General features: G+C 39.2%; 1 protein-coding gene across 11 annotated transcripts in view; it reads left to right on the top strand.

Annotated features, from left to right (window-relative positions):
• FGF12 (fibroblast growth factor 12) overlaps positions 1-27,709 on the top strand; it is a 600,565-nt gene that overhangs the window by 37,838 nt on the left and 535,018 nt on the right. For 5 of the 11 annotated variants that reach the window (XM_079922237.1, XM_079922236.1, XM_079922238.1 and 2 more), the window contains 3 exons: positions 2,322-2,442; positions 6,490-6,570; positions 6,714-6,856. The exons of 2 other annotated variants lie outside the window; for them this stretch is intronic. In XM_079922237.1, the coding sequence (XP_079778363.1) occupies positions 6,844-6,856 (13 nt within the window). In that variant the 5' untranslated portion in view covers positions 2,322-2,442; positions 6,490-6,570; positions 6,714-6,843. Of the gene's footprint in view, positions 1-1,259; positions 2,443-6,489; positions 6,571-6,713; positions 6,857-11,763; positions 11,855-27,709 lie in introns of those variants that run through there. 4 more of the 11 variants (XM_079922229.1, XM_079922239.1, XM_079922226.1 and 1 more) reach the window with 4 other exon arrangements.

Below are 27,709 nucleotides of genomic sequence, written 5' to 3'. Positions count from 1 at the left end.
TTTGGTTGGAGCATTTAATCCATTCACGTTTAAGGTAATTATCGATATGTATGTTCCTATGACCATTTTCTTAATTGTTTTGGGTTTGTTTTTGTAGGTCCTTTTCTTCTCTTGTGTTTCCCACTTAGAGAAGTTCCTTTAGCATTTGTTGTAGAGCTGGTTTGGTGGTATTGAATTCTCTTAGCTTTTGCTTGTCTGTAAAGCTTTTGATTTCTCCATGGAATCTGAATCAGATCCTTGCTGGGTAGAGTAATCTTGGTTGTAGGTTCTTCCCTTTCATCACTTTAAGTACATCGTGCCACTCCCTTCTGGCTTGTAGAGTTTCTGATGAGAAATCAGTTGTTAACCTTATGGGCGTTCCCTTGCATGTTATTTATCGTTTTTCCCTTGCTGCTTTCAATAATTTTTCTTTGTCTTTAATTTTTGCCAGTTTGATTACTATGTGTCTCGGTGTTTTTTTTCTTGGGTTTATCCTATATGGGACTTGCTGTGCTTCCTGGACTTGGGTGGCTATTTCCTTTCCCATGTTAGGGAAGTTTTCGACTATAATCTCTTCAACTATTTTCTGTGGTCCTTTCTCTCTCTCTTTTTCTGGGACCCCTATAATGCGAATATTGTTGCATTTAATGTTGTCCCAGAGGTCTCTTAGGCTGTCTTCATTTCTTTGCATTCTTTTTTCTTTATTCTGTTCCTCAACAGTTAATTCCACCATTCTGTCTTCCAGGTCACTTATCCGTTCTTCTGCCTCAGTTATTCTGCTATTGATTCCTTCTAGTGTAGTTTTCATTTCAGTTATTGTATTGTTCATCTCTGTTTGCTTGTTCTTTAATTCTTCTAGGTCTTTTTTAAACATTTCTTGCATCTTCTTGATCTCTGCCTCTGTTCTTTTTCCAAAGTTGTGGATCATCTTTTCTATCATTATTCTGAATTCTTTTTCTGGATGATTGCCTATCTCCACTTCATTTAGTTGTTTTTCTGGGGTTTTATCTTGTTTCTTCATCTGGTACATAGCCCTCTGCCTTTTAATCTTGTCTGTCTTTCTGTGATGTGGTTTTTGTTCCAGAGGCTGCAGAATTGTAGTTCTTTTTGCTTTTGCTGTCTGCCCTCTGGTGGATGAGGCTATCTATGAGGCTTATGCAAGTTTCCTGATGGGAGGGACTGGTGGTGGGTAGAGCTGACTGTTGCTCTGGTGGGCAGAGCTCAGTCAAACTTTAATATGCTTGACTGCTGATGTGTGGGGCTGGGTTCCCTCCCTGTTGGTTGTTTGGCCTGAGGCAACCCAACATTGGAGCCTACTCTGGCTCTTTGGTGGGGCTAATGGCAGACTCTGGGAGGGCTCACGCTAAGGAGTACTTACCAGAACTTCTGCTGCCAGTGTCCTTGTCCCCATGGTGAGCCCCAGCCACCCCCCACCTCTGCAGGAGACCCTCCAACACTAGCAGGTAGGTCTGGTTCAGTCTCCCCCGGGGTCACTGCTCCTTCCACTGGGTCCCGATGCACACACCACTTTGTGTGTGCCCTCCAGGAGTGGAGTCTCTGTTTCCCCCAGTCCTGTGGAAGTCCTGCAATCAAATCCAACTAGCCTTCAAAGTCTGATTCTCTAGGAATTCCTCCTCCCGTTTCTGGACCCCCAGGTTGGGAAGACTGACGTGGGGCTGAGAACCTTCACTCCAGTGGGTGGACTTCTGTGGTATAAATGTTCTCCAGTCTGTGAGTCACCCACCCAGCAGTTACGGGATTTGATTTTACTGTGATTGAGCCCCTCCTACTGTCTCATTGTGGCTTCTCCTTTGTCTTTGGATGTGGGGTATCTTTTTTGGTGAGTTCCAGTGTCTACCTGTCACTGATTGTCCAGCAGCTAGTTGTGATTCTGGTGTTCTCACAAGAGGGAGTGAGAGCATGTCCTTCTACTCTGCCATCTTGGTTCAGGGCCTATCACTTGTATTTTCTTCTTAGGGAGACTGTAGTTTTACCTTCACCCAAGGAAGAGAATGAAAACTTCCACACATAGTAGATAAGCAAGTTATGTTTGCTCTTTGAGGGACAGTCCCCAGTCTCTACAGCATTGTCATTCTTATATATGGCTTTGTCACATTGACTCATCATCTCTTTGTCCTTCGAAATTTTTATCATTTACTTTATTCTTCCTTCCTCTATAACTAATTTGTTTCAGCCTCCTAGACTGTTTGTGAAGGCATGGCCCTAGTCTTAGCATGCCTAAGAGATTCGTGAATCTGTGCCTTATTATTTATGGTCTTTGTCCAAGAGCAAACAGTGAGCACATTCATTAAGTGCTTGTGATCATCTTTCTGCTCTTGCAGGTCACTTATGATCCTGTTTATGCCATAAGGATTGCTGACTGATGCCTCCCATTTGCCGAATGAACTGGCTTTGTGGCTGTGGATAAAGCTTTATTTCATCAAACTCTCATTTACTTCTCAGGTATTAAATAAAACCTTCTAAGTTCCACACACTGTTCTAGATGCTGGAGATACAATAGTGAACACGTGGACATAGTTTTTGTCCTTGTGGAGCTCACACTTGGGTGACAGTTTAGAGTGATCCCCTCAATAGAAACTTTCAGCTGTTCCATCTTACAGTGAATATTCATTTGTAGTCATGAGTTGATCTTATTATCATCACCAAAATGAGTTCTAAATGGTCAACTGTAAGTTAGAAAAATTTTTAAGGCAGATGTTCAGTTATAAAAGATGAATAGTAGGAAAATAATTGGATGAAAAGAAAAGGTCACAAATTCCTCCTAGTTTATATTCAGGACTTCCAGAAGAGCATGGTAAACATGTGGGGAAAACAATCTCTGTGGACTGGTAATTGATTTGACATATTAGCAAGGCTCTTTGAATTGTTAATTATAATTTAATAAGCTGATGTTAATTAATCCCAGTAATGTATATTGTTTCTGTACATTCTAGTAGAGAATAGAAAAGCTAGAGATTCTGAATATGCCCACATAACCAATCAGTTACATGGGTTAACCAGAATTAGGCTGGCATGTCAGTTTTGGTAGTGCTAGTCTCATTCAATTTTGTAATATAAATACTATGCCTGTATGATTTATTGTTCAAACTAGGGCAGTTTTTGATGGTGAAAGGAGGTACCCCCGAGTACAAGGGATCTAGGCCCACCTAATTCTTGGCATGCTGAAATAGCAAATTACCAGGCTACTAGACTATTTTTCCTTTTCCAAGTTCATCATCAAGCAAGTTCATCATAACCAGATGAAATGATTTCTTATTAACACTTTTATGAAGAAATTCTGCCCTTAAATCCTCTCCCGTTGGTGGGGTGAGTGGACCCTTTTCTTTTTTTAAAAAAATTGGGAAGACCTTGAAAGTTTCCAGCCTCTAATTCCTAAAACCTACAGCCTGGCTAACTGCCCAACTTTTGTGCTCCCACTCTACCTATGACAATCTCTATCTTATACCTTACCATGTATTTTAAAATCATTTATGTTTCTATCACCTTTATTAAGCTTTATGTTTCTCTAGGGCAGAGATTGTATTTTATTCATACTCTAACTTCTCTGTGTCTCTGATTGCTCATCTTTAAAATACAGATAACAGTACTAAAGTCACAAAGTTTTATGAAGAAAAAAATAATTAAAACATTTGGAAACCTTATAATAGTGCCTGGCACATAGTAAGTTCTTAGTAGTGTCAGCTCAATATTATTATCATCACTATTTGTTATCACAGTGCAAGTAGTCAATGTCATGTACACAAAACATGTACACTAAATATTAATTCATCAAACATTTATTAGTGTTTTCTATATTCAAGTCAATCTATACGAAGATGAATCAGGAGCCTATTTTTAAGTAAGGATGGGGAACAGGAATGAGATATGCACATAAAGATAATACAAAATAGAAAGTAACAGGTGATGTAAGAGAGGTAAATATATAGCAACATTGGTCTTACTATTAGAGAATATTTTCAGACTGAAAGGATCAGGGAGGACTGTAGGAGTGAGAATGAATTTTAGCTGAATCTTGAGGAAATTATAAGATTTCGATATGTAGACATCTGTGTTAGTGGTGTAAGGACGTGAAGATATTCCAAAAATGGCTATGTAAGTAAAGGTATACAAAAGGAGAATCTTGAAATCTGCTTAGGATAATGGCAAGTATTGTCTAGGGATTAAGCTTGGAGAAGACCTGAAAGGTAGTTTGGATCCAGATAATAGAAAGGTCTTGAATGTCACACCACAGATTTTGCATTAAATTTGATTTATTTTTCTATTTAATAAAGCATCTGGGTTTTAAAAATTATGAGTAAAAATAATGAAAGTTCATGAACTTGGAGGTTCTCCCTGTTCCCCTTCACTATAGATAATGGGGAGGTGGTAGTATGAGAAATCATCTTGGAGTCCATGCCAGGACCCTTAGGTTGTGAGCCTGGTTCTGCTCCACTGTGTGACTCTTATCAAGTCAAGTGCCCTGCTTGCCTCTCCATTTGTAAAATAATAAATATTAAGGGTGTACATAGAGGACTCTAAAGGTAACTCCTTCTCTAAAACTTTTGAGAGGGAAAGAACATGTAATGGGTGCAGTGCTAGGAGCAGAAGTTATTTATCCCAATGATATAGGCAATTATTCTTCAGGGTCTTCTCTTACTCTTAGCCTACTTCCAGAAACTATCAGAATTTAAAGAAACACTGAGTTTTGTGATTCCCCCCCAATATATATTTTTAATTAATTAGTTAATTTTTGGCTGCATTGGGTCTTTGTTGCTGCACGCGGGCTTTCTCTAGTTGCGGTGAGTGGGGGCTACTCTTTGTTGCGGTGCATGGGCTTCTCATTGTGGTGGTTTCTCCTGTTGCAGAGCATGGGCTCTAGGTGCTCATGGGCTTCCGTAGTTGTGGCATACCAGCTCAGTAGTTGTGGCTCACAGGCTCTAGAGCGCAGGCTCAGTAGTTGTGGTACATGGGCTTAGCTGCTCCGCGGCATGTGGGATCTTCCCAGACCAGGGCTCGAACCCGTGTACCCTGCATTGGCAGGCGGATTCTTAACCACTGCGCCACCAGGGAAATCCTCCTCCAGCTGTTTACTTGTGCATGTGATAGGAGAGCCGAAAGGTTGGTAGACTCTAGGCTGTGGCCTCTGTAATCCCATTCTCAAGCGTTTTGATTCCTCAGTGCTGAATCACAGCAGTTGATCAACAGGAGTCCTCCACCAATAGATGTCCATGTCTGGCTGAGCCATAATGATTAATATTTGTAATCATAGCCCTAAGGCATTGGAGAAGCCCCAGGATATCTTCTGATTCACCAAAGGAAGATGGTATTATAGTCCGCCTCAGGTTTCTTGTTGGGAGTACATTTTATTGTATTTCAATATTTTGAAAATTGGGATTAGACGTCTACTGTGGAGGGATCTTTGTGTAACCTGGGGTGTTTGATTAATTGGCACAGGTCTTCCATTAGCCATTCGGGATATTAGTTTTCTAGATTTGTTTTTATGCCTGAGAATAAGATTATTTTTCTCAAGGAGAGACTGACTGTTCTCTCAGGACAATTTGTTCTATTAAAAAAAAAAAAGGTAGTAAATACACTCTTGCCCTATTAAACATGTTGGAGATAAACTAAGTGTAGTGTGGGCTTTTAAAATGTTCTGATATGAAAAGAGTACTTTAAGGGATTTTTGGCTTTGAGAACTTCCCTAGAACCTTATACAAGAAAAACACTCTTCGTCTGCATCTTTATAAAAATGATTATTTATACAGCTTTAAAGCACTTATCAATAAAGGGCCTCCCCACCCGTGGGGACTCTGCTTCTTGGTAGACTGTTGGAAAGAAGCTAAAGCACCACACAATGTCCTCAGTGGCTTTGTTCAGAGAACTTTAGAAGCCCTGGAGCCTGTTCATGGAACAGTTTTGAGGTGGAGGCCAAAGGGATCTCGGGGAGGCAGGAAAACTCAGAGTAGCAAAGAAGTGGGAGAATATTAATCTTTGGTAGCTCCAGGGCTACTCCCACTCTATCCCTGAGGAAAAAAACAAAACAAATATGGAAATACAAAGAGAAACGTAAAGTCAGTGGGGGAAGTGGGTAGAAGAGGAGGAAGCATTCACATGAAAAGTTACTGCAGCAACTAGGAAGGGAACCCCAAATTGTGACCGTTAAATGGAATTTGTAAATACACTCCTCTTTTCTCCTTTCTGCTTCTGAATAAAACCATACCCAGCTCGGAGACCCCAGTTTCCTCCAAGGCTTCAGTAATCCATCCTGGAAAATCGTATTGGATTGATACACAATCCCAATCCAATCCATTTTCTAGTTTGCAAAGGAAAATCCGGTCCGGCGTTTATTTTTAGCAGCGCTCCCTGTGACCGAAAGCTACAGCTCTTCAGCGGGGATAACTGAGGACCGTATTGGGGAGAGAAGGGAAGAAGGGCGGGGGAGCGGGAGGCGGCCGAAGGGACTCCCTGCGCATGCGTGCCAGCGCCCATGCAAATCTGCTGTACATCCAGAGAGCAAAGTGGGATGATCTGTCACTACACCTGCAGCACCACGTTCGGAGGACAGCTCCTGCTTGCAGCTTCCAGACCCAGGTAAAAAAAACAAACGGAGCGGGCACCGTGCATGCATATCAATACCAGGTCTCAACCTATCCCCTGAAGAGGCAATCTGCTGCTGCTAAGGGTCCTTTGGTGGCTGATTGCAGCTTCAAGGTTTAAGAAATCCCATCTTTCAGGAAGCCTGAGGGGAAGAAAGGAAGTACGGGCGAAATCATCAGATTGGCTTCCTGGATTTGGGAATCTGAAGCGGGCCCACATCTTCCGGCCAACTTCCATTGAACTTCCCAGCACTCGAAAGGGACCGAAATGGAGAGCAAAGGTATGAGGCTGTCCCCATCGGGGGACTTCCCGCTGCATGTGCGTGTGGCCAGGGCAGCCCTCGGCGAGGGGACTGCAGTGCTTGGGGAGTGAGCATCATACTAGGTCGATAGGAGGAGATGCTATGTCCGTTGCAGCACCAGGGAAGTGTGGCAGGAAGGCGACTTCTTTTTAACTCCCACAGCTTGGAAGACAGTGTTTAATACTCCATCAGTTGCGTAGTGAAGTGTGATTTTTTTTTTCTTTTTAGGTAGGGGGGTGGGAAGAGTCTTTAGATGGTGGGGGAGGTGAGATATGTTGATAAAGCCGTTTCTTTTCTGTAGAATGGATGGGTTCAAATAAATATATTTCATTTGCTTTAGGATTGCTGACAGGCACGTTTGTATCTGATATCCAATAATGCATTGCTATAGAAAAAATGTTTGGATTTCTCCACCCCCACCCCACGAAGATGGTATTTCTGGGTGTGTATGACCACATCCTACTGCATTTTGAAAATATATCAGCAGAGAAATTGGGTCTATTTGGAACAGTGTGCGTTAGAACTGACCTCTAAGAAGAACAGTGTATCGGAGTACTGCTTGGCTCCAGGCATGATGCATATTACTAGTTCTGGATATGTATATATTAATATTCTCCTCATAGCAAATCTGCATAATATACACATACTAACTGGTAAATGAACTGTAAAAATCAACTTCTGATGGCATATTTAACCATAAACAAAATGACTATTAAAATTGTAAGATTGGATAGCCTTTGGGTTTAACTCCATCTATGCAGGTCTCCTCCTCCTCCTCCTCTTTAAAACGCCCACCAGCTTGCAAGAGTCTTGAGTAATGTGGTCAGATATCCAGTAGGAATACTGGATGTATTTAATTGTGGTGAAATCAGAAGAAATGATGTCAACTTTTATGAAACTATATTCATTACCCAGAACTCGAGAAGCTATATTTGAAACAAGGTTTTATTTTTAAACCAAGAATGTCAGTCATTGTGGTAATGTGCTCAGGATCAGGGAGTGGTGGTGGGTTACCTATTTCTGGGCTGATTAATAAAACTGGAGCGTCAAATGATAGCAGGTACCTGTTCAATAAAGTATCTAATTAGAGGAGTTAAGTATTTCAACCTAGGTAAGCATTTTTAGTATGAAAATAACTGAGTCAACATGGATTCAGACAAGCTGGCAAATTTTAATTGGGATAATTTTATTCTGATATTTTGCTGATGGGCATTTCCTTGACTAACAATGATGTACATATATGAGAGATCCCATGTCAATAAATGTACATGAGGCATATATTTATTAACTGTATTGTAGAATCCATTTTAAAACGAGAAGCCAAGTCTTAACTCATAGAGGTCTGTAATATTCCAGTTGATTAAGTATTTCTGGAACATGAGATTAAGCAAAAGACAGTATCGTTTTACTAAGAAGCATTTTTTTTTTGTATTTAGAGGACACCTGCTGTTTGATTATTAAACTTGGTTATTTGGCAGAGGTTCTTGGTAACATTTTTGCATCCAATTTATACACTAATTCCTGGCCCATCATAAAAAGAGGATGTATCTCTTAGTGATAATTTTTTATTTCTCCTCGTTTCCCATAAAATATGCTACATGTTATGCAGGGTTCCAGGTGGTTTATATCTCATGCTGATAACAGTAGCATTCTAGCTGTTCTGCCAGTCTTGGGATTTTGGAAAGGAGAAAGAATCTCAGAAGTTTATCTGGGAAGAATCAGGCCAGAAGTTCTATAGAAATCCAAATAGCAGTGATACAGGCATGAATCACAGCACTGACCCAAAGGCAGTTAATAATTTTGCCCCAAACCAATACTGTGGTCATTTTGCAGTTACCATAATTGCTTCAGGCAAAAGACACGGTGAAAGTCCTTTTACATGTTAGTTCTCAGACTTCCTTTGCAAAACTGAATTAGCCAGGTACTGATCATATGAAGAATGGCTAATTATTTACACATTGGTCTCACTTTCTGAGTTGATGCAAATGGCACAGCTAAAAATGGTAGCTAACTTGAAATTTTATTATAGAAGAAAAAAATGTGTATTAAGAAGAATGTATCCATATCCCATTTGAATTGGTGCATCTTAAGTACTTTATGCTACCATGTACAAACTTCTTCCCTCAACAGATTCAAATTTAATTCCAGGAAGACATTTTCAAATGTAAGCATATATATTTTTTTCTACTAGAAACTCTTTCAATACTCAAAGTATTATTACATGAGTCAGTTGAAAGTTCAAGAGTTCTCTATCCCAGAAAAAAGGCTAATGGCCCAATTAATCTTGACTCTTGTTGCCAGCATTTGACAACCTTCACATTACCTCCAGCATTTGAAAACCTTTCTTACAGCACTTGTCCAGAGTCTCCAGCAAGTTGAGCATCAGTTATTTACAAATAAGGTCAATTTTTTTTGCTTCCTTATTTACTCTTTGCATCACTTCCTGTTATCAGGGTAAAGAGGAGAGGAAAATAAATCAATTGACCTAGCAATCAATTTACAGTGTAATTTCAGTGATCCTTATGTACCATGGTAATTAATATTGCCTCAGAGATTTGGGTTGGTGCGTAGCCTGAACAGCTTTGACAGAATTTGTGCCTTGCAGTGGTTCACAAACTTTGATGCACATTAGAATCATCTGGCATGCTTTTAGACATCCTCATGCCTGGTCAAACCCTTTCTTAGTTACGTCAGAATGTTAGGGTAGGAGAGAGGCGTAGGTGTTTATTTTGAAGATATCAGGTGTTACTGTGTTCGGGAATAACTCATTTAGACTCTTGATAATCAAAATGTGGTTTGATTTAGAAGTGCAGAACCTTGATCTTTACTCCAGGCTTACTGTATCAGAATCTGATTTTTAATGAAATCCCCAGGTTATTTGTATGCACATTAGTTTGAGAAGCATTGATTTACAGTGAGGAAAGAACTTTCCCTCTCTCTCTCTCTCTCTCTCTCTCTCTCTCTCTCTCTCTCTCTCTCTCTCTCTCTCTCTCTCTCTCTCTCTCTCTCCTCTCTCTCTCTCTCTCCCGATCTTCTCTTTTTTCCCCCCCCTTTTCCTGTAACACATCTTTTCTTTGTCCAGCTAGGTTCTCAATCTTAGGCTGGTCTATTAGAAACACCTGCAGAACTTTTGAAGCATAAAGATACTTAGGCCACACCTCTAGACATTCTGGTTTAATGGGTTCTGGAGTAGAACCTGTGCCTAGGTATTTTTAAAAAGCTCCCCAAGTGATGCGAATTGATAGTCAAAGTTAAACATTGGTCTAGGATCTTGCTACTCAAGCTGTAATCCATAGACAAGCAGGATTAACATCACCTGGAAATTGTTAGAAATTCAGAATCTCAGGCCCTACTCCAGACATACTGAACCAAATCTGCATTTCAACAGCATCTGCTTGTCATTTGTATGCATATTAAAGTTTAAGAAGCACTAGTTTAGACCTTAGGGGACTGATTGTATGTACGAATGAACCACTCTGGGGACCTCAGTGTAGAAGATTTGAAATTAACTAATCAATATGGAAGCTTCTGCGTATGTGATCACGTTATAAGTTTTTGGTTGCTTTGGGAAAGAATGGAAATGAAATGCAGAAGAAATTGCTTGCCTCACGGTTATATCAGAAAACGGACTCATTTAAAATACCCTCTCTGTTCTTCCTCCAGCCGTTTAATTTCAACCCCTTGATTATCTTTTTTTAAATAAATTTATTTATTTATTTATGTATTTTTAAATTTTTGGCTGTGTTGGGTCGTCGTTGCTGTGTGCGGGCTTTCTTTAGTTGTGGAGCACAGGCTCTAGGCGCGCAGGCTTCACTAGTTGTGGTGCATGGGCTCAGTAGTTGTGGCTTGCGGGCTCTAGAGCACAGGCTCAGTAGTTGTGGTGCACGGGCTTAGTTGCTCCGTGGCATGTGGGATCTTACCGGGCCAGGGCTCTAACCTGTGTCCCCTGCATTGGCAGGCAGATTCTTAACCACTGCGCCACCAGGGAAGCCCCCCCCCTGATTATCTTTAAATGCTTATTCTGGGGCTTCTCTGGTGGCGCAGTGGTTGAGAGTCCGCCTGCCGATGCAGGGGACACGGGTTCGTGCCCCGGTCCAGGAAGATCCCACATGCCGCGGAGCGGCTGGGCCCATGAGCCACGGCCGCCGAGCCTGCGCGTCCAGAGCCTGTGCTCCGCAACGGGAGAGGCCACAACAGTGAGAGGCCTGCGTATCGCAAAAAAAAAAAAAAAAGCTTATTCTGTAGGTTTATTTTGAGCTCCTTAAAATGTCCTGGTATTAACCCATGGCAGTGTGATATTAGACTGCTTAAATTGAGGCCCGTCTTAGAGTGAATATAGCATTACCTTCTTCTCATTGTCATTTGCCTCTGTTCAGTTCTTTTGAGTTCATTTGCCATCCCCCTTGCTATGTAAGATCTTCCCTAACCTCCCTTACATCTAATTAATATTTACTAGTATACTTTATATGACCTAAAGTCCTTGTTTGTCCTTCACATACTGCATTTCTTACAATCAACATTATAATTTTTGTGTTCTTTATTTAAACAAACATTTATTGAGCACCTGCTATGTTCCCAATGTGCTTAGTTCTGAGAATGTAAAAGAAAACTGAGATGCAGTCTCTGATCTTAAACATCTCGCTCTCAAATCTCCATTCATAGATAACTTTTTTGTGGGCATAATGTGAATCTCTAATATTCATGTAGCTACTCAGGTGCCTGCATCAGATAAAACATTTTCATTTACATAGTAGGGACTCAGATTATATATGTTGAATTGGATAGCCTTTGTTCATGCATCCAGGAGATTATAAATTGGGAGAGGTGAAAGAAGTTTGGCTATTTCAGAACGTAGAAGGCAGTAACGTGACCTGCTTTCTTTATAGAGAACTACACATGTGTTCCCCGTGAAGATTCAACTGTGTTCTGAGTTTCACACCAACATTAGAGGCAAGCCAGGGGCATGAACCAACATAGGTAAGGTATAGAGTACTCATTTCTCTGAAACCAGAGTGGTTCACCCTGCAGGAGACAAAGGAAATGTCTATGCAGCAACTAGTTTATCAGAGCTGGGAAGTGATTTTTAGAAAAGCTACTTTGTGGTTAAAAAACAAACAACCAAATCTCTGAGACCATTGTAGGATAAGTAAAATATAATACGGTACAAAACATAACAGAATACACATTGGGCATAGGAGATCACTTCATATCCCAGCTCTAATGGTGTAACATTGGACAAATCACTTTTCCTGTCTGAGTCTTAAAGATTCTTAAATATCAAAGGGAGTTCATTTCATTTAATTCAAAATATTTAATGAGTTGCCACATTGTTCCAGGCACATTGTTAAATGTAGGGGATGGTGATATGAATAGTGCATTGGGTTGCCCTCCAGGAGCTTACAGTCTGGGGATACATTGACAGGCTCAAGACCTGCCGATTTCTAACATCATATGTCTCTTCTCCATTCATCTTTCAGAGTTCTAGTAGGTTACCCAGAAGGCTAGAATCTAAAGTCGTAGTGATTAATGACCTCTGCGGAGGCACTTAACATTCCACAACAATAATGCCTGCCTTTTGTTCCACTTCTGGTTTCTTTAAACAGAATTTTTGTGTGGGAGAACATTTGAACTCTTGCTAAGTACCTACTCTAAAAGCTGTCCAACTAACTAGCTACCTGGCTAGTAACCTATTGTCTGAGTCAGGTGGTTATTATGAGGTTTGTTAGTAATGAGTCTGGAGGTGGCCAGTTAGTTTTCTTCATCATTCCCTTATCCCTGTCCTTTTATGCCTTTAAGCTTTTGACCCTATTAGGTGTGGTGTTTTATGCTTACTGAATGACTAATAATTATGTTATACTGGATTTGTTAATATTGGGTTTCCTGATTTGTCACATTCATGAGGCACTCTGTATTTTTTTTAAAGGGCTATTAATATATGTCATCACCCTTAAAACCTTGTGATTAGACATTTTAACTTCATTTTGTAGATAACAAAACAGTGGCTAAGAAAGACGAAGTGACTTAGGCAATCCATCTTCTCTTTATTTCTCTGTAAAATAAGAATTATTATGCCTTCCCCAAGCCCCATACCCCCTATATCATGATTATGAAATTAAACTCGTACCAATAAACCATTTAGAGTTTAGAATCATAGTCTTTCATTATTATTAGCTGTGTTTGTCTTTTCATTAGGATCTCATCCTAGAGGGGAGAAATTAATCCTTTGCCATTTTTGTAGTTTTAGCAGCAAGCATACTGCATACACACTCAACAAGTTATCTCCTTTGACTTCTGCAAAGGCTTTAATTTACCAAAAGGGATTTCATTTGTCCTTATTCTATGTATTTTTTTTGCAGTAACTCCTCAAAAACGTGAATTTATCTCCTTGTTGCTCAGATGTAGGTTCAAGGCAGTTATATAACATCTTGTGGGGTTGGGGATGAAGATGCATTGGGTCAAGTATTATACCTTGGTTGGGTTTAAAACATAGACTGTGTAAAATCTGGCCGCTAACAGGATTTTCAATCAGGGGTGCACATCTGAATCACGGGGCACCCCATGGTACATAGGACTTGGATATTTAAGAAGCACCTCATGTGATCAGGATGTGCACTCTCAATTAGGAATCAGTAGATAAGCTACAGGGTGATTAATATGAAATGTTAACAGGTACGTGTGTCCTTTGTCAGAAACACTACAGTACTCCTGCTTCCTGGACCTTGATTTTTATTATTGCCTTCTTTAGTGTTAAGAGAGAGAACATGTAGAAGAGAGAAACTAATTCTTGTCCTACAGGCTTGGGTTAGAAAATAGACATGTAAATAGATGGCGTGTGTCTGAGGCCAAGAAGACCCATGACTTCCCCCAATGTCTTCATCCTCATTGGCATCCCTGCATGCAGAATATGGTGGATTTTGTTCCAGGATCAATGTCTATAGTTCTAATTTTAGTTTGCTATTCTCTCCAGTTACTTTTTGAAACAGTCTCTGTCTCCCTGTCTTTGGGAACGTGGGACTCCCACCCAGGGAGGCCATGGTATTTTGCTGCTGTGATCCAACTGATGGTACGTTGGCAGGTATCCCAGGGGACACCTGTTGCCTCTCCACAGAGCTTTTCTTTTTCATTTTTTTAAGCATATACTCTGCCTGGCTTTTTACCTGAAACAAATCGCACCACCAGTGATTCAGAGAGCACAGATAATTGAAAATGGGCTGTAAACACTGTAGAAAAAAAAAAAAAGGAATGGTAAGCTGCTATTCTGAGGTCAGTATGTAAAAAGAGGCGATATTTGGGTAATGATGATTGGATTGTGAGGGTTTTTTCCTTTTTTAAATCTTTCATCAATATTTTATTACTTTTTTTTCTATAAAGTACACTAGGTATTGGGCTTAGTTATAAATGTTTTAAACAGATCTACCTAAACTGAACTAAAGCAAAAATCTTTATGCCTGATGTTTTCACGCTTTATTCATGTGAGACATTGAAAGGACATTTGAGGAGATAACAGTCTTTTGAAATTGTGCTTATATATATATTTTACTGTGTATAGGGCACTGTGCTTTACATATAGCGACTCTAATCCTCATAACAATTCAGTGAGGCAGGCGGTATTGTTATCCCTATTTTAGGGAGTAGAAAACCCCAGCATAGAGATGTTAAGTAATTTGACCAAGTCACATAGCTAGTACATAGCAGACAAGCTTCGGAGTCTGTGGGCTTAACCACAACTGAACATCTGAGGCATACTTTGCTGTGGTCTGGTACTTCCTTTGCTGAAACCTAGGCCAGTTGTGTACACACGCATACGATGTTTACAGTTTATTAGCCTTCAGGATGGTGATCTCTGCAGGCTCAGGCTCACCAAAACCCTGGGCCAATCAGAGCCAGACTTGGGGAAGCATGAGGAGTGTTCCTGACTGCTGTCAGGTGGCTATGAGAGAGCACCCGAGGCTCATATGCCTGAGGTGGCTTCCAACCCCAGGGGCTTAAGTAAGCATGGGGTTGCACCTCCTCTCACATCACCTGCTTACCTGGGAAGCTCAGTGGTGTTGTAGAAAGATTACAAGACTTCAAATCAGACACACAACTAGCAACTTGTTAGTCCTTGTGACTTGGGCAAGATACCTCTCTGTGTCTTCGCTTCCTTATTTGTACAATGGCTCTTTCAAGATGAATGAGACAAATAATATATATTATATATGAATGTAATAATATATAATAAATATATAATATATAACAAATGTAATAAATATATATTTTATATTTACATAATGAACCAAGTATAAAATCAGTACTCAGTATTAACAGCTGCTGCTGTTGCGATTATCCTCTGATCCTTAGGCTTACTATTAATACTTCCTCTCTTCCTGTATGGGGCTGGATTCCTGCCTTAAACTCCTCACTATCACATTAGCCCCTTGCATGGAGCCAGATGCAACTTTCAGTATCCTTCAGTCCATCGCATGTGAACATTCCTGATGCAAGATGAGATTCCTACCTGACGCTGATGCTGGCCGCTGCCACCATTCTTACTCTCACAGAACCATAGTCTTTTCTTCCCCTGGTATCGCCCGCCCACCCTACTTTGATACCAGCTGTGATTGGTCTAGAATCCATTCCTTCATACTTTTCTTTAGACTGATGACCCTTGCTGCTTCGCTAGTTTTTCCTTCATTCTGTCTAGTTCTAGTTCACTCATTTTTTTTCCCCCTTAGGTTGGAACAAGCAGAATGCCATGCAGCTGTGGTATATGGCTTAAAATGATAGTTTTTAAGACCTACTGGTCTAAGTCGTGCTAAAAAATTAAAGAATAGTGACAAAAATGAAAGAAATCCGCTAATCTTTTTTGATCAGAATTTTACATTATTCCCATTGTCTGGCCTAAGATGAAGTTGAGTTTCCTCAGAAAAGAGAACTTGACTGTTGTGATAGGAATGTTGACATTGTTGCTTAGGTCCAGGTACCATTCCACTGTTCAGGGAAGAATAGTGAGAACAACCTTCTGCCCAGTTGTACCTGGTCAGGGGTTTTCAACTGTAAATATGGATTATAATAAATTGTAGGCTTGTTAAAACATATTTCTCGACCTCCTATAGTTTCTGACTCTGTGGGTCTGGGGTGGGCCTGAGAGTTTACATTTTCTAACAGGTTCCCCGGGGATGCTAATGCTGCTAGTTAGGGGATCACACTTTGAGAACCCCTACTGTAAACAATGTAGTCTATGATTCTCTTGTATTTGGGTATTATATCTAGAAATAAATGTACATTTGGCTGATCTTGGGGTAGCACTCTCATGACAGAACTCCATAGCTTAAAAGAGTAACTAAGATCACATCTACAAAATCATCCCAGTATTACCCATACCCACACACTGGTTAATTAGTACCAAGATGTTATTAATGGTGTATACAAATAATACATGTTTTCATTTATAAAATGAATACATATATTTATTTATCTGTGCCAGGCACATTGCTTATCATCAAGATTAGAAATGAAAAGAGACACAGTTTCTGACTTCACAGACTTGGTTTTGAAGATAGACACAAACAGAAGCCTAGGAAGAGCTGACAGTGGGGTATGCACGTGAAAATTTAGATTAAATTTAAAATTTACTTTTAATATCATACCTTCTGTGTGGATTACTCTGCCTAGGTGTCATAGACCAGGAACCAATGAATAATACAAGATTTATACCCTCTGCTGTTACACCAGATACAGAACTATAATCTGTGGGAATACAGAGAAGGGAGTTGGCATTTGAGCTTGGTCTTGCAGAAGGGATGGAATTGAAACATTGGAAAAATATTCCAAGCTGATGCAATAGTATGAGCAAAGGTATAGCCTCATTAATATACATGTAGCAACTAGGAAAGATTAAGTGATTGGTTAATTCATTAATCTGGCAAATATTTGATAAGCTGGGCACTGTTCTAGGTGCTGAATATAGTAGTGAGAAGACAAAGTCCGTGCCCCCATGAAGCAGGTAGTCCCTGCCCCCCAAGATTAGAAGAAAATTGTGGTGGCCTGTTACAAATTACATAATGTAAATAATGATAACTTATACTTCAAAAATATTAATATCAATTGTCTTTTTAAAAATTAGATTCCAGGGCTTTTAGAGTATAATTCCATTTGCAAAGCTTTAATTATTCCCTAGATTTTCAAGAAAATATCCATCGCACAAAGCAAGGTATACCTGTAAGCACAGTTCCACGGCCAGAGGAAATGCTGTGATCCAGTATTGCACTCTGTGACTTTTGCCAACCTCTGCTGCTGACACACTTCCCTTGCTTAGTGGAACAGTGAGTTTCATTTCTGTTCACCTTGGGCTCTCAATCCCCTGAAATTTTTGCATTGAAACTTACAGATTGGTATTTTAGGGGGAAGATCCAAAAAATACTTTTGAAATGTGTCAGGCTCAAAAATTGCTCTTCAGTGATCTATAAATTATTATCAACTCTCAGAATTACAGTAACAGGACAAACACTATACAGGTACTAATATGCATGCATTTTGCAACTATGCTATATGAAGTTCTTCAAATTCTCCTTAAGTATATGAAGATTCATGTAAGATATATGTTCTTTTTCAGCTTACCATCACTGTATTTTGATATTTTGGCTGTCTTTCTTTAGAGAAGATGAAGAAATTAGAGCAGTTTTTAACCCAATTCTGGTTTTAACCCAATTCTGATTTTGATGTCTACTTCCTAGCAGACGATATTGGGCAAGGTTCCTAATCTTCCTAACTCTAGATTTTCTCACTTATGTGATAGAGATAATAATAGTATTTATTCTTAGAGTTGTTTTGAGGATTAAATGAGATAGTATATGAAAGTGTTTGCCACACTGCCTGGCAAATAGTAAGCACTTAACAAAATGTAGCTATCATTAAGTATCTCAAAACTGCCTTATTATAACTTGGGGTACAAAATCATAGCCATTGCTTTTGCTGAGTCTGATGGATTCAGTTTGCTTAAAGGTTTAAATGAATTCCAAGCATAATACTTCCAGTCTGAGCCTTTAGTTGTAACTCAACATAGAGCTGTTTTGGATCAAAGTCTTAAAACAGTTTCAGGAAGACACTTCCTGCCAAACTGGACAGCTGTAATCAATGGTTGAAATCTAGAATACCACCTGTATAGAGAAGGTCTCAGCCTGGCTGGTGAAAGATTTATGAACAAGATTTTGAAAATGAAGGTCAGCAGATGATTTTCCTCAACCATAAGGAGCGGTTACACAGATGGCAAGGACAGCCTTGTCTTTTCTCTGAGCAACCTCTTTTGATCCCTACTCCCCATTGAATCATGCAGGTCTTAGTAAAGGTGTGAGGGGGCTGGGGAACACTGCAGCCTCTGATGCTACTCATTCCTTCAGAAATGCTTCTAGAGCAAGAGAGGTGTAACGATGATCCCTCATGAATAACTTTTTTTTTTTTTGCGGTTCGCGGGCCTCTCACCGTCGCGGCCCCTCCCGCTGCGGAGCACAGGCTCCGGACGCGCAGGCTCAGCGGCCATGGCTCACGGGCCCAGCCGCTCCACGGCATGTGGGATCTTCCCGGACCGGGGCACGAACCCGTGTCCCCTGCATCGGCAGGCGGACTCTCAGCCACTGCGCCACCAGGGAAGACCATGAATAACATTTGAGGTGTTGTCTTCCTTTTCTTTTTTGTGCACTTGCCATTTTTGTCACAGTTATGGAAAGTGTATTATCAAAGATAGCACTTCCTTGTCCCCTCCCTCAGATTTTTCTTCTCTCCAGAGACATCACTCGCAATTCTTTTTGCTATTTACCTCTGTGTTCTAAATGACATTCTCTTCTTACCTCCTCTCAATTTCTCAGCTCTATTTTTGATGTCCCATTGTAGAAATGAAGTTTTCATCTCTCTCTTACCATCACACTCTCACGACAGGCATTCCTCCTATCCTACCAATCTTCCCAGGGCTGTTACATTAATTGTTTTGGTTAGCTCAGTATTTATTAGTTACACTTTTATGACTATGTAAACGTTTTTAATGACTGTGATTACTCTTCCTTTCTCTTATGATTTTGTTTTTTTCTGTGGTTGATAGTTGTCTTGTTTTTTGTTTGTTCAGCTTTCTATACATACTTTTCACTATTTAACTCCAAGCCTCTGCCACCGTTCTGAATCTCAGCTCCAGCCGTTCTGATGCACAGATATCTTATCAAGTTCATCTTCTTGAAGTAATCTCTCTTGGAACCTTCTGACTTGGTTCTATATGTGCGCTTTTCCTTTTATGCCCTATGCACTGGTTTGATCCTGGAATCTCCGTTTCCATCACCCTGGAAAATCTCTGCAGGTCTCTTTGCTTGGTTCTCTTGTTTTCTTGTATCCTCTGTATTCTTCTTTCTTAATTCACTTGCTTATTTTGGTAGAATCAATTTTCCAGCAGCTTCCTGAAAAAAAGGATACACAGTTAAATTTTTTGGACCTTTGCATATCTGAAAATATATTCCTTCTTTCCTCATATTTGGGCAATAACTTGGCTAGGTATAGAATTCTAGGTTGAAAATAATTTTCCTTCAGAATTTAAATGGCACCACTATAATGTCTTCTCCCTTCAGTTTTGTTGTTCTTGTCTGATGACATTCTGATTCATCATTTTTTGAATATGATTTATTTTTTTCTCTTTGAAAAACTCTTTTTTCCCAGAGTTCTGAAAATTTATGAAGATTTGCCCTCTTATGGTTTTATTTTCACCCATTATACTGGGTACTTAGTTGGCTTCTTTAATGTGGAAACTTATATTCTTTGCATCTAGAAAATTTTCCTGAATTTTTTTTTTGATGATTTCCTATTCTCTGTTTCTTTTTTGTTGTTACTGTTGTTTGGCTCCAGCTTTTTTGAAATCTTGTTACTCAGATACTGATATCCTGAAATTTTTTTTTTAGTAGACTTTTTGACATGGACCATTTTTAAAGTCTTCATTGAATTTTACAACATTGCTTCTGTTTTATGTTTTGTTTTTTTGGCCCCGAGGCATATGGGATCTTAGCTCCCTGACCAGGGATCAAACCCACATCCCCTGCATTGGAAGGTGAAGTCTTAACCACTGGACTGCCAGGGGAGTCCCTGATATCCTGAATTTTAAAACATTTTTATTATTAATATGTTTTATTTCCTGTTTTCACCTCCTTTGCATTTTTTCACCTGTTTTCTTGATGATAGGCTCATTTTTATCTTCTACTCTTTCTGTTAGGTTTTATTTTTAATTTCTGATATCAGACTTTTAGTTTTCAAGATCCTTACTTGTTGTTTTTCTTTGAATGTTTGATTTTATATTATGCTGTCTTGTTTCACTGAGGCAATATTTCTAATACCTTGTTAGGCATATTAATAATATAGCTTTTAGAAGTTTTCATCTCCTTCCATAGCCTTTGTTTCCAGTTAGCTTTTATTTAATTACTTGTTTCGATTTCTGTCTTTCATGTTAGAGACTTTGTACAGATGTTTTTATATTTGTTGCCTGTTCATATTTAAGAGCAGGCTAAAGAGGCGACTGGAAGCTCTGTACACATGGGTGGGGCTTATTGATAATGATCTTAGTTACAGGGTCACTTTCATGGGCTTTTCACTGTGGAACTCCTGATATCAGTATCTTTAGGTCTTGCTTCTTATTGTTTATAAATTCCTCAGAGAAGACTCTTTCTCCTGCCTGTATGATAAAGACATGGCTGCCAGGATTCTGTGGGTCTCAGCGATCAGCATGTAAATTCACTTAATCTCTTAGTTTTCAATGTGGTACTTACTCGGCCCACTGTACAGAGAGCCTCTCTTCTGTCCTCTACAAAGAACACATCTGCAGTCTTCTGCTGAGGTTGGGGAGGGCAGTTGTCTAGATGTTCAACGTTTAAGAGAGGGTTTGAGGTTATAATACCTTCTTAAGAACAAACTGTCCACCAGTTCTGTGTATTTTATCCTTTTCCCCTTCACCCTACTTCTAGACAAGCTTGGTGCTACTGCTGTCTAAACTTTTGAAGATTCTGCAGTCCAAATTAGATTGCTTATTGTCTTTCCCCACTACTGGCTTAGAATTGAGTTTTCTCAGGTCTGCTAAATCCTTTTTATCTTCACCAGCTTCCTGTTTCTAAAATTTGACAGTTGTTGTCTCCTCTCCCTTTTGCTGCATCTTTATAGATTTATCACACATACACACACACACCTTTATTGTACTTTTAATGGTGTTTCAGGTAGGAATGAAAGTAAAAGCCTGTGTTCAACTTCCCCATCTTTACTTAGAAGTCTTTACTTTCAAAAGATACTGAATAATCTTGTGGAAAGATAATCTCAGGTCAGAGGTCCTGGAGATAGCATTTTGTGGAATTCTCAGCAGTGTCCTGGCTGGTTTCCTCTGTTTATCCATCATAGTTAGGGTGTCAGACATCAGGGTCATTAAAGTAGTCTTCCCATGAGGAAACACCATGTAAATACCTTAAAAGAGTTACAGGGTTAAGAGAACTACCAAGATCAGGTCCAGACAATTTTTAAAAATTGCCCTGAGATACTAATTTATTCATTCTTCCACTACCCCAGCATCCATTGGACACTTACCCCGAGTCATGCATTGTTGGGCATTGGCAAAACATTGAACAAGACACAGTTCTGACCTCATGAACCTTCCACGCTAGCGTGGAAGCCAGACAGCACTGCTCAAGATGCAATATGGTAAATGCCATAATGGAGATATTAACAAGTGCTAGAGGCTCTTTGGGATGGGAGTGATTAAGTCTGCCTTCAAATTCATGATGGGAAATGTGTCTTAGCTCTCACAGTTCAAGCAATAATTTCCCAGAAAAATCACCTTGCCAATTCATAACTGGCAAAGTTACTAGCTTCCCAGCACTGTGATAGCATCTTTATGGGCAGAAGAGATTTTAGAAGTCATTTTTATGTTCGTCATTTTACCTGGAAAAACTGAGGCCCAGGGAAAAAGGGGCTCAATCCTGGTAAAGTAAAGAATGAAAACCAGTTTCTTGAATCCCATACTATTTTCTATCTATTAAATCATATTAAGTCCCCATCCTAAAGCCTACTTATCTATAAATATGATTAAAAATTTTAATCAGTGGCTCTGAGTCTCAGAGATCTGGAAGTACCAGTTTTGAAACCCCTGAGGATTTCTTTAAAACAGTAATTCGAATGAAAGACCTTTGCTTTGGACATAGGTACAGGACTTGAAACTTATGCAATGTCAGAAAGAGAAAATGGCTTGGAGTTCTCATTACTTATTTTGAAAGCAGGGCCAGTTCTTAAACTGGAAGAATAGGACTCTCTTTATTTGCACAGGTTAATATTGATTGAATTTCAATTCACCTAGCAAATTCAGGGGAGAGCTTCCCAAATGCAGCTTTGATCTTACTATTTTACAATATATTTTTGAGATTTTTCCCATGTTTGCATTGTCTTGAAAACATACAACAGATGTACAAACATAGAATTTAAACATTTTGGAGAGGCAGAGAACGTTGTCTTCAGTGAACATTAAGAATGTAATGTGTTCTGTTAAATTTGTGGTTTCATGACTTAATTAACTATTAGCAAATGGTATATTATGGGGAAGCTAGGAACTATAAATAACATATTGTTCAATAGTCAGTTCTTCATCAGTAATAAAATACTAGCAATAATTACATTATTTGTTAAAAGCAAAACACAACTTGAAATCTCTTAATATCTTCCCCAAGTACATTAACTTTTTATATCCACAAGTAATGAGATTATAATTTTCTTACTAAAGATTTTCTTGGTCCTTCTCTGCTGAGAAAAGTCTTTCTGTCCTCCGGCCCTTTGAACTCTCCTGCCATGTTGATTTCTTTCTTCACTATAGTACAAGGGTCCCCAACCCCCTGGGCTGCGGACCGGTACAGCTCTGCGGCGTGTTAGGAACCGGGCCACACAGCAGGAGGTGAGCGGTAAGCAAGCGAAGTTTCATCTGCTCCCCATTGCTCCCCATCGCTCGCATTACCACCTGAACCATCCTGTCCCCAACCCCCCACCCCCCGCCCCCATCCATGGAAAAATTGTCTTCTGTGAAACTGGTCCCTGCTACCAAAAGGTTGGGGACCGCTGCTATAGTATACATGGTTCCTTGATTGCATGTCAGGCTTGTCTTCTAGGCTATGAGCATCATGAAGGCAAAGACTATGTCTTCTTTGTGATCCCAGTAACTTGGCCATATTAAGGTCATTTCAATTAACAAAAGAAACTTAATTGAGTGAATAAAATATAAGGTGCTTGATGTATAATAATATTTACTTGTTTGGTTTTCGTAGCACTTTTCATTATATCCTTGGGTATAAAGTAGCTAAAGACTCGGGGTTGACACACATGTAGTACACAGCCTCCACTTACCTTTTCTTCTTGTTTGAACAGCTCTCAGATCTCACCCTGAGCTCAAATATAGCTCTCTAAATAATGGATCGTATTCACTGTGACTTAACTTCTTGTTGCCCATGGAAGAGAACTATTGATCTTCCTCCCTATGAAATCTGGCTAGGCGTGAAAACTTCCTCCTCCTCCTTCTTGTTAGAAGCAATTTCTCTCCTGTTTCTGAAAATGAGAAACAAAACAGTCTCTTCTGTGTTGTTCTCATCCTGTCCCATGGGGAGTGGCGTGATCCTTCATCATCATCTGTGCATGTGCCTTGTCCCCAGTCTCCTGGTCCTCTTCACTCCCATCAGAGACTGGATGCTCCACTCCCTGTCCGCTCATGTGAAGACTGCTCTGCACACCTCACATCCTAATTCTTGTCTTTAGATACATCTCTGACCCCAGCGACTCTGGGGAACAGACTGTACTGCTCAGGACCTTTGGTGAGTGCCAACAAAAAGACTGCTGTATCAGTGCAAAGGGGTGGCATTTCCAGAGTCATGACTATCATAACTTTTGTTCTTCAAGAAACCCTGGGATTTCTACATTTTAGGGTTGGGAGATAGAGGTGTTTTAGTTCCCTCAGCTCAAAAGTGGGGGCTGAAATAAGTAGATAATGAAGACCTTTCTTGTCGTTGGTGTCTAAATCAATTTGCTGGACCTGCATTTCGGTGGCTGTCCTGCTCTTTTTCTCAATTCATCTATTACTTTTGCATAGTTTATGCATCTGGTTAAAGTTCTTTCAAAGTCAGCCTTTCTACTTATAAACCCTTCACAAAGTTACTGGGGCAGTCCCCTTAGAATCTTGGCTTAATAGGATGCAAATGAGGGTTATGGTGGAAGAATTTTTTTCTTTGTATCTCTGAAAGAGAGGTTGCTGTGGATTTATGTACACAGACTTAAATTCATAGTGAGAAAGTCAGGGTTCAAATTTGGCTCTGTGACCTTGGATATATCACTTTACCTTTCTAGGCCTTAGTTTATCGTAAATGGTGGTAAATTGTCTGCTCTCTGGGGTTTTGGGAAGGAATCAAGGAGAGAGAGTATATGGAAAGTGCTTTGTAAACTATATGGTACTATATAAAAGCAAATTGTTATTAATAGAGGTCTGACTATTCCGAATTGTTTCTGCTTGATCAGTTAGTTCTGGATGAATAAATCAGAGAGGACAGGCAGGAAGGAAACAGCACTGGGCTAGGAGTCGGGTGATCTGGAGTCTATCCTGGTGCTGCTCAGCACTCACTCACTGACTTGATGTGACCTTGGCAAAGTCACTTTACCTCCTGCGCTTCTGTTGCGTCATTGGTAATATGAGGTGGGCTAAAGAAATGATGATATAGAGATTCTCTTCCACTTAAAAAAAAAATCTAATGTTTTATGAGTCTAGCTGACAAGAGATTATTATTTATTTAAGGGTGTCATTATGTTTAGATTACTGAATCAGAAGTCTTACCAATTATGTGGCCAAATAATATATATATATATATTTCTGATTTTATGTTTCATTTTTTTGATTTTATGTTTTTTTCTTGATGGAAATTTATGTTCTTCATACGAAAGTTTAAAGTTATAGGGAAAATTGCAGCATACACTTAAAGACAGTCACTCCTAGTATTGCTTCCGAATTCCTTCACATCCATGTAGCTTTGATTTCTTATAACATGCATTTTTTCATTAACATTAGTCCAATCATACTTTATATATTTGATTTAAAAAAATTTTATTTTTATACAATTTTTAAAGGTTACCTTCCATGTACAGTTATTAAAAAATATTAGCTATATTCCTTGTGTTATATAGTACATCCTTGAGCCTAGTTTGTACCTCCCACTCCCCTACTCCTAATACATTTTGAATACATGATTTTAAGGAATTATTTTAAAGAAGACGCCAAGACTTAATCCTTCAAACACTGAAAAGGAACTAACGGACTCTGCTATCCACTGAATTTTTCTGTTTTCTCTGGGAGGAATGTGTATATTTAAAAAGGAGGCTAAGTACTAAAAACAGATGAAATTCTGTATAAGAAATTATGGCTATGACACCTAAAGCACATTTTGTAATATATTCTCTAGTAACTTTAATTCTTTATTTCGTCAAAAAATTATTGAGTATTTGTTACAAATCTCACTATGCTAAGCCCTATAGATGCTCAGGTGAGTAAGATAATTCCTATTAGAAGGGATGGTTGATCTAGTGTAGAAAAGAGCATGGATTAAGAATTTATAAGAGAGGTGAAACAAAGTTCCAATAGTACAGGATAAGGAGAGATTAATTTTGCTGGGGAGATGGAAGGAAGGTAAAAAATATAGCATCTTTAAAATGCTTTACAGATTGTAAATGTTTTCCCATATACTATCCTGTTTAAATAAAGCACGGACTCTGACAGGTATAGAGCAAGATACTGTCTTTTGGAAATCAGTTTGTAATCCCTGAAACCTCTGAGGCACAAGCAATGTAGAGAAAATACCAATAAGACATATTGTTATTTTAAAAACGAAGGTGGGTGCCTATAATCAACTCGTAAATTTCTGAGAGTTTTGCCCAAGGTGACATGGACTATTTTTTATATTTGAGCCTGCATATCATCCTATTAACTATCCCTTTTTTAAATGAGAAGGCTATAAGAAATGCCCCAACTTAAATAATGCATTTAATTCCATGTCTATTTTTAAGGTGAATTTATCTAATACTTATAGTACATTGGTTTATGATCACAAAGCTAGAAGAAACCTCAGTTCAATTACCTAACTTGTTAGATAATACAATATGCCCTTTTTCCACACACACAAAAAGTTATTTTCACAGAAGAAGTGTCCTGCCCAAGTACAAAATCAGGACTATAATCGTGGTCTCCTGGACCAGGTTTCGCCACCACATCACAGCCCAGGGTCTGTTTAAAGATTGCAGCAAGTATACCTTCATTTGATATTAAAGATTCCTAAAGCGGCCTCCATCTCCTTTTTGCCATTCACACAGTATTTTTCCATGAACGTCTTCTAAAATAATTAATGCTGTATCCAAAATTGTTAGAACTATGCAATGCTGATATTCGAAGAAATGTGACTCTTTTGTGACACTAAATGCTTTTAATAATGTATCTACTCGAATATGGTAAGTGACTTCCACTCATAAAACAAGGAAATACGGTGCTGAGAAGTCATTGCTTCATCGCTGCCTCATTTTCAGTGACAAATCTTTTGAAAGAGGAAATGTGTCTTTTTATTATGATGCTACAGGGCTTTATTTAGGTTTGTTTCATCGCAAAATAAAATTCTAATTTTATTTTATCTGAGCACATTAAATATAGCAAATCTTAAACTTCAGTAACTGTGGCTACAATTTATTTAAAGACACATAATTTTCTGGGTATGTGAATGTGATCTTTGGTTATAGTCTATATTATTTAGATGTTTTTAAAGCTTTGTGTCCATTTTTGGACTCTGCAGTTTAGAAGAACCTAGTAAAAATAGAGTATGCCTGTAAAATGAGCACTTTAATGATAGGTTAAGGAATTAAAGTTGCTTAACCTGAAGAAGGGAGAGCTCAGGAGATGAGCTAATTACCACCCTCAGGCTTCTAAGTGATTTTATGAGGAGCATTGTAGTTTCCCCGTCCAGCGCAGAGAGGTTTTGGTCTTTGTTAGTGGTGAGGGAGCATAGCAGGAATTCAGCAAGGAGGGACTTATGCTGAGTCTTAGTTCACCTTTTAAAACAAGAATAGATGACCATCGGAGTTTTTAAGTGATCTCTTCTTGTTCTGAATAAAATGATCTCACAAGTTATTTTTAAGTTCTGTTGTTACCTTTGGGGCAGAGAGATTCAAACAAATTTCTTTTGCAATGAAAATGATTACGTACAATGAAATGACTGACTCAGACCTGGGAATTGTCTCACCAACGCCTCATCCTACAACTGAGGAACCAGAAGCTCAGAGAGAGCGGTGGAGAGAGACCTTGCAGGAAGGGCTATTGACTCTTCCGGCAGGGCTTTTCCATCCCTCTGCCCTGCCTCTGAGTACCTGACTTTGTAAACTAATGTGCAGTGGATTTGATTGGTCACTACACAAAATTAAAGTAATGATCGGGGTGGAAGGTCAAGCTCAGTATAAACTGGGAAATGTACCTCTTTCCAAGCATTGCAGGTAATGGCTTATTCTCTTAGATCTGTGGCTTTCTGCCAGTGTGGCCAAGGACAAATAGATTTGTTGATTATAGACAATTCGCAGTTAGAAATTATGGAATTTTTATGTTCTAGATCATTGTGCTCTTCTCTCAAGAGCTAGAAATAAATGTGTAGGAGTGGGTATCTTGCACCCCATCACACCTGAACAGTTACTACTTGGAATTTTTCATACCCAGCAGTAATGTTAGTGTCCCAGAAGGTATTGGTTTCCAAGATACATGACTTACCACTGACTTACTCCTTTTCCGTGACTTCA

This window comes from Stenella coeruleoalba (genome assembly GCF_951394435.1).
Source record: "Stenella coeruleoalba genome assembly, chromosome: 5".
NCBI classification, from domain to species: domain Eukaryota; kingdom Metazoa; phylum Chordata; class Mammalia; order Artiodactyla; family Delphinidae; genus Stenella; species Stenella coeruleoalba.
This window is presented reverse-complemented; position numbering and strand designations above follow the sequence as displayed.